The sequence below is a fragment of the Ahaetulla prasina genome, chromosome 3 (genome assembly GCF_028640845.1).
Source record: "Ahaetulla prasina isolate Xishuangbanna chromosome 3, ASM2864084v1, whole genome shotgun sequence".
Classification (NCBI taxonomy): Eukaryota; Metazoa; Chordata; class Lepidosauria; order Squamata; family Colubridae; genus Ahaetulla; species Ahaetulla prasina.
Window position 1 is genome coordinate 218248608 of NC_080541.1, and position 12937 is coordinate 218261544.

Sequence of the window (12937 nt, forward strand, 5' to 3'; positions counted from 1 at the left end):
CATACCTGTGCACACGCACATTCCAGTTTGGGTGTTCGGTGCCGAAAAGGTTCGCCATGACTGCTCTAGGGTGATCCCCACTTGAGTAGCCTACCTCCAAGTTTTGACTGGTAACAAGCGCCCTTTCGTAAAGCCAAGAGGGCCTTGTTCTATTTTTGAGCATTGAAGTTGCCCAGTGCAAATTAGCGCTCTAATATTTCTACTATTAGAATATTTGTAGCTCAAGGTTGAATTGTGGGGTCCTTTAGGCTCCCTGAGCTTGGTTGTTTTCATTACCAAACTAGGTAACATCATCAGTGCAGCAAAGCCAGTAATTATAATTGATATTGGCAATATAGGAAACGAATAAGAAGATAAGGAAGCTGTTAACAATTGATAGACAAATGTTTGACCACAACAATAATTTGAAGCTTCCGCCCCCGCCCCCCCAAATAACTGATTTATACTGATGACCACTTTTTCTTATTTCTAGGGATGATTTAGGTTTTAGGTTAATTTCTGAACAGGTCAGTCATCATCCACCTATCAGCGCATTTTACTCTGAAGGCTTAAACCAGGACTTCATTTTTCATGGCTCAATTTATCCTAAATTGAAGTTTTGGGGGAAGAGCGTAGAAGCAGAACCCCGGGGAACCATAACATTGGAATTGATAAAGTAAGTATATCTCTTCTTTCTTTTCTGGGTATTTCATTTTAATAGCTATCTCTACCAAGGAATTTTCATTTGTTGATCTTTTTCTGGATTTTGTTTGGTCTTAGGTTTCTAAATTTTTATAACTTGGATATCCCAAATATGGTATTAAGTACATTTAATATAAATTATAGTGCAAAAATATCAATATTGAAAGAAAAGAATATTTGTAGCCAAGGGTTAAATTGTGGGTTCTTTCCAAGCCCGGTGGTTCTCAAACAAACTTTTCATTACCAGACTATATATCATCAGTACACTGCATCCCATTGATGAATGATTATATATCTACTATTAGTTTATATGTACTAAGAAATTTATTTTTGGCTGATAAATGCCTGTCTATTTAAAACAAAATGTAATTATTTCTGTAAGAATTGATGAGAGCCACATTGTCATAAATATACCTGCTTTGTGCTTTTCCATAATATATTTTGGAAAGTCGAAATTGCTTTACTGTACTCGAAAGGTGGGGTATTCAGCAGGTTCTGACCAGCTCTGGAGAACCGGTAGCTTAAATTTTGAGTAGTTCGGAGAACCGGTAAATACCACCTCTGACTGGCCCCGCCCCCATCTATTCTCTGCCTCCCGAGTCCCAGCTGATCAGGAGGAAATGGGGATTTTGCTGTATCCTTCCCCTGCATTGTGGTGGGAATGGAGATTTTGCAGAAACCTTCCCCTGGAATGGGGAGGGTATGGAGGTTCTACAGTATCCTTCCCCTGCCCCCCCCCACCAAGCCACGCCATGCCCCGCCCACCATGCCCCGCCCACCAAGCCACGGCCACAGAACCAGTAGTAAAAAAATTTAATCCCACCACTGCTATACACCGTATAGTTGCATCACTGTGTCATCAGTACAAGTAGGTCACTTAGGGACCATTCAAAGTTACAACAGAGTTACTGAAGGGGCTACTGACAACCCGGATTTGAAGTTCTGATGGTCATGTCCCCCTCATGACTTACAACTGTGATGTGTAGGTCCCATTACAGTCATAAATCTGAGTATTTGTACCTATTTTACTTACTGGCTTTATTCTGCTCAACAGCTGTAACTGTGTGTGTGTGTGTGTGAGAGAGAGAGAGAGACACACGCACACACACAGAGACAGAGAAACAGAGCAAGAGACAGAGGGAAAACACCCTTTAAGTTATGTCATAGAGCAGAGTGGGGAACAATAAGGGGCCATAATTCCCCACCTCTGTCATAGAGCATAAATTCAGATTATACATGCTTACTGATGAACGTGCTGACTAACAGATTACTTTGCATGATCGGTGAGAACAGGAATCAAAGTGATTACCAAATGGCTAGCAGTGAAGCTGTTGCAGTGCATGCATTTTTCTTTGGTGCCAAAGGAAGTCAGGATTATCCCTTCAAACTCAAGGCAATGAGATTCATAGCCAATGGAAATTCATCTCTTCATGCACCACAGAGCCATTACTAGAATTTATAGCGATTGGATGTGACCTGTAACAAGTTTACATAATTTCAAAAGAGAACCAAACATATTCCTGGAGGACTGGCTGTTAATGGGCTAGGGCAGGGTTCTGCAAACTTGGCTCTTTTAAGACTTGTGGACTTCAACTTGTGTAGGATATAAAAGGTGGACAAGGAAAGAGTGAAACATTTTTAATATATAATTTAGGCTTTGTTTGATGTGGCTGATGTTCTCTCTTTGGTAGAACAAAGAAATATTTTGTTAAACATTAAGTGGATATTGTCAATTCTAGGATGTTTTGTTTGCTGAAATCATATCTTGAGTAAGTTTCAAAAATGTGAAGGGTGTTGGTGCTGTTAAGAATGTAAGAGTTTAGTTTAAAAGCTCCAGTAAAATCATTTGTATCTGTTGCTTTAGCCCAACCTGCCTACAGTGTGAATCTGTTAAAAATCCCAACAATCTTTTCAAATTATTAAGTAATTTTTTAAAAAATTGATATGGTACCCTTCCTTCCAATCAACTACAAAAATAATGTTTTAAAGTGATACTTATTATTTTCCTCTTGTTCATTGTTGCTTCATTGTTGATGTTGATGTTTTGATTTTAAAACCAATTTGCTTTCAGTTTTATTTAATAAATGTTAAAGTTATTTACATAAATTTAGGGAAAGTCTAGTTAGTCTAGGCGCTTTACATCAATAAAATCATGATTAATAAAGTAAAAAAAAATACCCATAGAAATTTGCAAAGCAAAACAACAAACAAAATCATATATTTATTTGATCAATTTCTATAGCACCCATCTCAAGAAGTAATTCTTGTCTGTAAGTGAATCTTATAGTTTTTCATCATGTTACTTCAAGGTCTGGGATAGTACACAATTTATGATCACAATTGAACCCAATATTTCTGTTGCTAAGTGAGACAGTTATTAAGTGAGCTTTGCCCCACTTTATGGGACTTTTTCTGCCATAGTTGATAGTTGCTTCAAATACCTTTTTTCTCCTCTTTCATTTTATTTTCCAAGCCTCTGATCAGCCTTTCCTTCTTCACTTACAGACATCGTGAAGCTTACACTTGGACTAACCCTACCTGTTGTGTACATAATGTAATTATTGGCAAGCTCTGGATAGAACAGTATGGAACAGTAGAAATCATAAATCACAGGTAAACTTTCATTTACATCACACTGCACGTTCTAAAACCTGCCAGAAGTAATGCATACTACTTGAAGGTGTAATTATTAGTGGGTCTGTCTAGTTCTGCCTATCAGCAGAAGCAGTTCAGAATAAAGATTTGTTTGTATGGATTTTTAATATCTCTCTTGGTGTGAGAAGAGATGAGCCTGCCGTCAAGAAATGTGACATTTCTTTCTAACCCTGGGGCAGAATATGTGAGAAATCTCTGCTATTGCTGGAGTTTTTCTGAAGCCTCTTCCTTCTGGAGAGGTTTCTCCTATAGAAATTCTAAAGCTTCTCAACTTCAATAAGTTGTTTAGAAATTGGGCGCAAACAATAATGCAATAAAAGGTGCTTCTAGTGCAGGCTACAGTATTTTTTAAAAAAAAATTCAGTGGGGTTAAAATATCTGTTCAAAGAAACCAATTTAAGTTCCATCCCAAAGATGCTTTTTCAAGAGGCAACTAGACTTTCTTTTTTTTCTTTGAAGACATTTCGCTTCTCGTCCAAGAAGATTCTGCTTCTTGGATGAGAAGCAAAATGTCTTCAAAGAAAAACCAGAAAGTCCAGTTGCCTCTTGAAAAAAGCACCTTTGGGACAACCCTGACCTGGATGACTGAGGATCTCCATAGACAATTTAAATTCTGCTGTCCATCCATTTAGGTCTGAGGATGACTTTGTACTTAGCTGGTGGTCTTTTTTTTTTTGTCTTTCCCCCACCCACCCTTCCCTGGAAGAACTCGCCCTCTCTCCCAAACAACAGTAAAATTGCCCATGAGTGGTTACGGTAGTTAAAAGCACGGTGATATAGCAACATTATGAGAGAGCCAGACAAACAGAGACAGACAGTTTGGTCTAATGGTTGAGGTACCAGGCTAGAGAACGGGAGATTGGGAATTCTAGTCCTGCCTTAGCCATCAAAGCCAGCTAGGTGATTTGGGGCCAGACGTTCTCTCTCAGCCCCAATCCATCTCACAAGGTTGTTGTTGTTGTGGAGAAAATAAGAGGAGGGAATTGAGTTCGATATGTTTGCTGCCCGGAGTTTATTTGTAAAAATAATAAAGGTGGGATACAAATAAGAATAAATAAAAAAATTAATATGATGCAGATGCTGAATGGGGAGAAGCTTTTATTTTCCCATGAGATCTTAGCACTATGTAACCTGTTTTCTTTTTATAGTACTGGAGATAAATGTATTCTTAACTTTAAACCATGTGGACTGTTCGGTAAAGAGCTTCACAGAATAGAGGGCTACATTCAAGACAAAAAGTGAGTAATCTATCAGAATCATAGAATCGTGGGGCTGGAAGGGACCTTGGAGATCTTCTAGTCCAGCCTCTCCCAAGGCAGGTGTGAATGGACCTAAATGGTTACACACACCGTCTTCCCATATGGAAAAACTTTCAAATTTGCTCTAGAGAAAAGAAACATACAGAAGTCTGTACCAATTTGTGAGGAAACAGTAGGGCCAGGATGGTTTACCAAGTCTTTCATATTTCTCCAATAACCAAGTTTCATTACGGGTAGTCCTTGACATACGACTGTAAAGAAGCCTGCCCGTTAATGTTATGTCATGACGGGTAGTAAAACAGGTCAGCCATGTGACTAATGTGAAATTACGGCCTTTCTTGGGGTGGTCAGTAAGCAAACACCATGGTTGTTAAGGGAATGTTTGTCGTTCAATGAACCCATTGTTTGCTATGGCTCAGTTTGGCCCAAAACTGGGCATCGGTGCCATAAGACTTCAGCAAAACTGTTGTAAAATGTGGTCACATGACCGTGGAACACTGCCAAGAGTCATAAATGGGGCTGCGTTGCTGAGGGATTCAAGTTCAGTCACAGGACTGTTGGAACTTTGAATCTAGGTCCTAAGTAACCCGGAAGGAAGGTTGAGAGCTACCTGCACCATTTTAGAGTTTGGGGTTTTTCAAACTGGGTGCCACGAAGACTTGAATGAGCTCTGCAGATTAATAGGGGAAAAAGCACTTGCCAAAAGGTACTGAAGTGGAGAGTTTTTTTCTTCCTTGGTCACCTGAGGGTTGAGGGGGTGGGAGAAGGGCCAAGCTTGTCATCCAACATGTCAACATTTCGAGTAACGCATCCACCAAGGCAGATAGATTCCTCAAAGAACATGTTTATTGGATACATCATAACGGCACAGCCGGTGAAAACCAACCCTAAAAGTTTCCGCGGTTTTCACCTAATTAAAAGAGCAAAAGTTCCCCCTCTCAGATGTCACCGGTCACATTGTCCAATGAAAGTAGCTGGCAGGCTGCTTGGTTACTCCTCTCCTCCTTCCACAGCCACCTTTTGAGGTGACCTTGGTTCCCACAGGAAAACTTTTTGTTTTGACTGTTAGCAAGCCTATTTATCTCTCCCCTCCTTTCGCCCTCTCAGAGTTTGTGGCAACTGTGAGGCAGCAAAAGATGGCTTCAACCAGGTTCGCCTCTGAGTTGACACAACGTTCAGAAGTCCCACCCCTCTCGATCAGAAGTTCCAGGGAATTTCTTTTTTAAAACAGTCAGGTTCCATGGTCTGATTTTTTTTTTTACTTACGACGGTTTTTCACACTTAACAACCATTGCATCGTGATCGGCATTTGGACACTTGGCAACTGGCTTGTATTTATGATGGCTGTAGTATGCCGGGGTCACGTGATCCCCTTTTGTGACCTTCTGACAAGCAAAGTCAATGGGGGAAGCAGGATTCACTTAATAGGTGTGTTACTAATTTAACGACTGTAGCGATTTGCTTAGCAGCTATGGCAAGACAGGTCGTAATATGGGGCAAAACTCACTTAACCAACAATCTGGTTTAGCAATGGAAATTGTGGGGGTTCCATTGTGATCGTATGTACCTCTACTCATAATAAGAAAAATCAGACTCTTGACAGTGAATTTTATTATCAGTTCTTGCAGTCTGGAATATGAAGTAAATATAAGATTATTTTATAATTTGTCATCCCAACCGTTTCATTCCCATTTTTCTATACAGTGGTACCTCAGTACTTATCGTTAATTGGTTCTGGGAGGCACAGTGAATACCAAAAACAATGAGTACCAAACACAATTTTCCCATAAGGAATAATGTACTGAGTCAAAAAGCAGCCAACACCGACAAATTCTAGCTTGTGCATTGAGTACCAACAAATAATGAGTACCAGGACAAAACTTTTACCTCAAAATGTGTTGATTACCAGATTTGATAAGTTTCAAATCAATTGCCTTACCAAGGTGCCCCTGTAACTAAGTTTTCCTCACCTAATTTAATTTCTAGATTTCTATTGTCTTGGAAACAAATCGACTACTTTTTCTCTTAAAACATTTATAACTAACTGTAATTTTGCGAAAGGTCTAAAATGTAGAAGGTGTGATTCTAAAGTGAGAGTGTTGAAAGCTGCTAGAAACTGTGTTTCTACATTTCGTGGTTTTATTCTTTTCAACAAATGCAGATAATGATGATAGCTTTTCATGTCACCTTGGGTTGATGTTTTTTTTTTTTTTTTTGGCCACTCCTATTCCAGATCATCTGATGAGGGAAAGAAAAATAACATTATAGAGTTGGTAGCTAGCTAGAGTGACAAATCCTCCATATTATAAAGGTTAATCTCATAATTGCCCATTATCAGCCCGTGTTAAGAATCATACCATATTTCATTAGTGGTGTTAGGGCTGAATTAGATTCTATCAGATTTTAAGTAGGCTGGAGATGCACAGAATCTGAGTAAACTAAAATGTCTTTTAAACACAGTAAGAAGAAACTCTCAGTGGTCTATGGGAAATGGACAGAATGTTTGTGGTGCGTTGACCCTTATTCTTACGAAAACTACAAGAAGAACGAGAAGAAAGGTGGCGATCAGAAGAAACCAAAGCCGGTAAGTTTTGTGAAAGTGGGAGCTTGCACATCTTTTTAAGAAAATTGTTCTCTAAATAGGATACAGTGCAAATGGGATGATTGTGATTTAAGTTATGATAAGGGTACCTGTTGTGGTCCGCCAGCAGACTGCGGATCTGGCAGCGGAGTTGGACAACGAGGAGGCTGGGGAGGACAATGGACCAGTCCTGGAGTCAGGGGAAGGCCTGGATGAGGGCTCTGTGTCAGAGACAGAGATGGGGCCAGGGCCATCTGGGAGCGATGTGTGGACTCTGGAGATTCCAGAGGCAGAAAGTAGAGAGGCAGAGAAACAGGAGGAGCCTGTTCCTAGTGCACACATGAGATGAGCTGCCAAAAAGGCAAGAGTAGCTAAAGCAAAAAGGATGACTTGGGAGTAAGGCCAGGAGATGATTGGCCCCTCCCATAAGGCTTAAAAGAGCATCAATGGCTCTTAGGCTCTTTGTAGGAAAGCAACATTGCTCCAATTGTTTCTAGTCAGCGTCTCTTGTTTCTGAAATTCATGGGGCTTTTCCAAGAAAAGCCTTTGGCAGGGTGCCAACGAAGACAAAGGTTTGTGATAAGGCCGAAGGACTTTTTCTGAAGGACTTTGTTTTGGATTTAATTTGGATTAAGTTGAGAATGAAGTAATTCTCAGCTGTTCTAATAAAATATGTTTGTTTAGGACTGATTGTGTCTGATAATAACTACCGTATATACTCGAATATAAGCCGATCCGAGTATAAGCCGAGGTCCCCAATTTTACCCCAAAAAACTGGGGTAAACTGGGGACTCGAGTATAAGCCGAGGGAGGGAAATGAGGCAGCTACCGGTCAGGGAAAGCCTCCCTCCCTCAGCCGAGAAGGCTGGCGGCTCCCCCGCCCCGCCCTCTCACTGCACCGGCAGGGCTTCCCCGCGCTAATGCAAAAGCCCGGCAAGTTTGCACCATCCGGTATAATGTGAAAAAAAGAAAGAAAAAAAAACTCGAGTATAAGCCGTATATACTCGAGTATAAGCCGAGGGGACGTTTTTCAGCACAAAAAATGTGCTGAAAAACTCGGCTTATACTCGAGTATATACGGTACTTGGACCTGGGTCACAACAGTACCATCATTTACCTTGTTAAGTTCTGGGATTATCCAAGGTTTTATCCAGTACAGTCAGGGATTATAGTTAGTCCTTGATTTACAACCATGAGTGAACTCAGAATTAATGGTCCTGCTGTGCCGAGGTCACCAGTGATTGTATCAATTTTACATCTGTTTTTGCCGCAGTCGCAAAGCGAAGTGAATGTTGCGGTTATTAAGTAAACCTTTGTCTGCAATAGGTGCTTTTTGCCAGAAATTGGAAATAAACACCAATTTCTGACCAAAAAGCCATAAATGGTGGTCATGTGACCATGGGACACTGCAAACGGCCATAAGCGTGGGCAGTTGCTGAGCATCCTAAATGTGATCGCGGGGCGAGGGGGGGTGGCCTTGCAACTTCAAATCGGCGTTATCATTAGTCCTGGGGAGATCTGTTTAACTTTGAATGGTTGCTAAGTGGCCTGTTGTAAGTCAAGCATTACTTGTGTATACATTTTTCAATTTATTTATTAAATGTATAGGCTACTCATCTTTCCTGAAGGTTAGAGGCATTGTACATCTCTTTCCATTGCTCCCCTTTCCCTCTGCTATTCATTGTAATGGCAGATTTCTAGAATACCTGTTGACAAAATGAGCAGGAAAAAGGGGTGAAATTGAAAGAAGAGAGATTTTTGGTCCTTGTGAGAGTGTAGGGGAATGTAACAATTAGTATAAAAGTGAGAGTAAGGTAGGAGCAAACATTGGCACAGAAGAAAGAGTTGATTTTAATGAATAAAAGGCAATGTATAATTTGGTCAGTGGCATGGCTGAAGCAAAGATGGATTTTAAGGAGAGAAAAATAAACAGGGATGATGTGAACCAGTTATCCTTTGCTTCTGTTTATCTTCCTCTCTTTAACTATGGTTAATATTAGTTATTCTTTCCCCCCCTTTTTTGAATAACATAGCTTAGCCTGGGAAGAATAATGTAAGGAGATCTGTATGTCTGTATGGATGGATGCAATAAAATTTCTGTGCTGCAATGAATGAGAGGGACATTGAACCTTAATATTGTTGCTTCAGGGACGCAGTGGCTCAGTGGCTAAGACACTGAGCTTGTCGATCGAAAGGTTGGCAGTTCAGCGGTTCAAATCCCTAGTGCCGTGTATTGGGGTGAATTCCCGTTACTTGTCCCAGCTTCTGCCAACCTAGCAGTTCAAAAGCACATAAAAAATGCAAGTAGAAAAATAGGGACCACCTTTGGTAGGAAGGTAACAGCATTCCGTGCGCCTTTGGCATTTAGTCATGCCGGCCACATGACCATGGAGACGTCTTCGGACAGTGCTGGTTCTTCAGCTTTGAAACGGAGATGAGGACTGCCCCCTAGAGTCCGAAACGAGTAGCACATATGTGTGAGGGGAACCTTTACCTTTTAACCTTATTGTTGCTTCAACAGATCAGAGTTCATTGCCCCATAAATGAACTTGGGTGCTCTGTCTTTCCCCATTCTTCTTCCCATTTCCTTTTCTACATTTCCTTTGTGGTTTTTAAATCCTCCCTCGAGGATATCCAAATTGAATAATATTGAAAAAAGAGTTGGGAGCCCTTAAATCGGAGGTCTCCAAATTTAGCAACTTGTAGACTTCAATTTCCAGAATTTCCTAGCCAGCATGGTTGACTGAAGAATTCTGGGAGTTGAAGTCCACAAGTCTTAAAGTTGCCAAGTTTGGAAACTCCCTGCCTTAAATCATAGCTTGCTGTTTGAGGTCTCTAGAATGTTTGGTTTAAGGAACCAGGAAGTGTTGTGCCTAAATGGGAAGCCATGTATGGCTTGAAAGTAGTTCTGAAGCTCCTTGGTGCTCTTTTGATTGAATATGCAGTATTATTTCATTTTAAGAGAGATGAACCTGAAAATGATGAAGCCGATGATATGCCAGAGGTTCAAGAAACTGTGCAAGTTATACCTGGCAGCAAGCTACTTTGGAGGATAAGCTCAAGGCCATCAAATTCATCACAGGTGAGCAGCTCTGAACATTGGACGTGGATTTACATATTATGTACTTGACCGAAAGCACAGCAGTAGATTAGAAAAAAGCCTTTATATATTTCCTTTTAGAATATTAAAAGAGTTCGATGAATTAAAGATCACAAGTGGTGAAATACTTGAAATAGTGTTAATTCTGATGCTGTAAAATTGCTTATTAGCCATGAGGTTTTTTTTGAAACTCAGATGGAATTTATATTAAGTTGAACCTCTTCCAAAGTAGTCTATGGAATTTTGATTTTGTGCCATCAAGTCAGGGTCACCGAGATACATGTTTTCCATGACAGTCTGTCTCTAATATGGTCCTTCAGGGTTTTTCAGTGCGTCACCCTGTCCTTCCAAATATATCGATATAGTAGATCCAGAAGGCAACAAATTAGACTGACTGCAATTCTTAATATACGGTAATCAGAATGTAAACTATTGCTGTATAATTTGAACAGACAATAACATTGTTATCAAGGACAGCCATAGTAACATTGGCATATTAAAACAATTTATATGCAGTGTTGAGTGCCACAACATCTTTATTAATTTAAAGATGGTGTAGCAGAGTAAACCAAATTAAAGATTGAGGGAGACAAGGGACTATCTTTATTAAATGCCATGTTGCCGTAGGTTGATAGGTTAGGTTGATAGGTTGAGAAATTCATGTATTTGTAATAACTCTAGCCATTTAATAGAGATACCAGATTGTAATGCAGTAAACAAAAGATGGTGCAATCCCAGATATCCTTAGAATACACTTCATAAATTCAGTTAGCACAATATTTTTATTTTTATTTATTAAGTAAATTTATCTGGCCATCCAAGTCACTCATGGTGACTCCAGATAGCTTACAGAAATAAAACCCCAATATCCAGGGCCTTTTCGGCATCGAACTAAATTGTAGTTTATTTGCAGCTCTACGACTCATGATATCAGTCATTGATAGATATTGTCAAATGCTTTTTAATTTTTTTATAAATTCAGATTGGCATGGATAAAGTATAGCTGGTATTAGTTCCTTCAGTCTTCAGGTAATTTTGCTGCAAATATTTTAATATGCTCAATCAAATTAATCAAGATACAGATCTATGGCCTCTATAGCATGCCTGTGTTATAAGAATGTTCTTAGATTTTAACATTAGTGTAGTATAAATCTCATAGAAAGATTAAATGATTGATTATAGATGTTATATAGGTGCCAGTAGTACTATAAAAATATTCTATCATTTAGAGGTATATCCAATTAATCTGAGGACTTTCTCCATTTCTACACCATCTCTCTAGAGCGATTATGATAATTTATTTTCTATTTTTAAAAAAATTCCAATGCAATATGACCATTGAAATAAGTATATATATATATATATATTTGCTTATATAAGGCTATAGAATCTATACTTTTACCAGGCATTTTAGCTTTTTCATAAAAGCAGACATTTTCGGGGGACAAATTTGTTTTTGGAATGAAGTGTGTCGTATTTATCCAGAAGTATGTAAGAGACATTTAAAAAAAAGATAAACAACCCATAAGTATTATGGGCCGTGGTTAGAATGCAACATCGCAGGTGTCAAGGTTCCAGAAAATAACTCTGCTGACTGCTAGGAGTTTGATCCTGATGGGCTTAAGGTTGACTCAGCCTTCCATCCTTCTGAGATTGGTAAAATGAGGACCCAAATTGTTGGGGTCAGTAGGCTGACTTTGTAAACCGATTAGAGCAGGGGTGTCAAACTCAATTTAATTGAGGGTGGCATCGGGGTTGTATTGACCTTGGGGGGGGCAGGGTGTGTGTGGCCAGCTTGATGTCACTTGTGTCAGGGGTGCCTGTGGCAGCCCGTGGTGCCTCTGCCAGAGAAAACGGGCTCCCGAGCTCCGTTTTCATGGTTGCAGGAGGTCGTCCCAGCTGAAAATGGAGCTTGGGAGTCCGTTTTCTTAACCCTTTGCAGGGTGGCCCTGCGGGCCAGATCTAAGCACCCTGTGGGCCGCATCAAGCCCCCGGGGCCTTGAGTTTTATACCCCTGGCTTAGAGAGAGCTGTAAAACACTATGAAGTAGTATACAAGTCTAAGTGCTATTGGTATTATTGTTTTCATTGTCCAGAAAATAAAGAGGTAGATTCCTTCTACCTGTTTATGATTTATGATTTTGTGGAACTAAGCAAGTCTCTTTTCTTTCAAACTGAAGTGAAAACAGTTTTAAGTGAAGGGTTTTGATGCAGGAAAAGGCCTTTTCCTTGTTCTGTTAATTTAAGATTTGACTTGACACTTGTCACGGAAGTTTTCTTTGCTTCTCCCACTCTTTGCTGTCAATGGAACTAGTCACAGTTTAGGGAACTTGGTAAGGAAAGTGAATTTGAGATAAAAGGGGAAATTTGTTCCTTTTAAAACCTTTTGGAACAAGAAGTTTAAAAAGTTGCCAGGTGAGTTTAGCTTCAGCTCTGAAAAAATAAAAATTAATGGCAAGTTTGAGAACTTGAAGAATTCGAAATAAACAGCAAAAGATTTTGATCTAAGAAAGTTATAAATGGGTTAAGGGAGTACAGGTAGTCCTCGACTTACAACAGTTCATTTAGTGACCATTAGTGAAGTTACAACGGCACTGAAAAAGCGACTTATGACCATTTTTCACACTTACTGCATGCAGCATCTCCATGGTCATGTGATCAA

The 12937-nt window shown here is 39.7% G+C and overlaps 1 protein-coding gene across 4 annotated transcripts in view; it reads left to right on the forward strand.

The window, feature by feature from the left end:
* Positions 1–12937, forward strand: part of OSBPL2 (oxysterol binding protein like 2) — a 69096-nt gene that overhangs the window by 44509 nt on the left and 11650 nt on the right. For all 4 annotated transcript variants that reach the window (XM_058175551.1, XM_058175552.1, XM_058175553.1 and 1 more), the window contains 5 exons: positions 473–655; positions 3187–3294; positions 4485–4574; positions 7056–7179; positions 10139–10258. In XM_058175551.1, coding sequence (XP_058031534.1) covers positions 473–655; positions 3187–3294; positions 4485–4574; positions 7056–7179; positions 10139–10258 — 625 coding nt within the window. The remainder of the gene's footprint in view (positions 1–472; positions 656–3186; positions 3295–4484; positions 4575–7055; positions 7180–10138; positions 10259–12937) is intronic.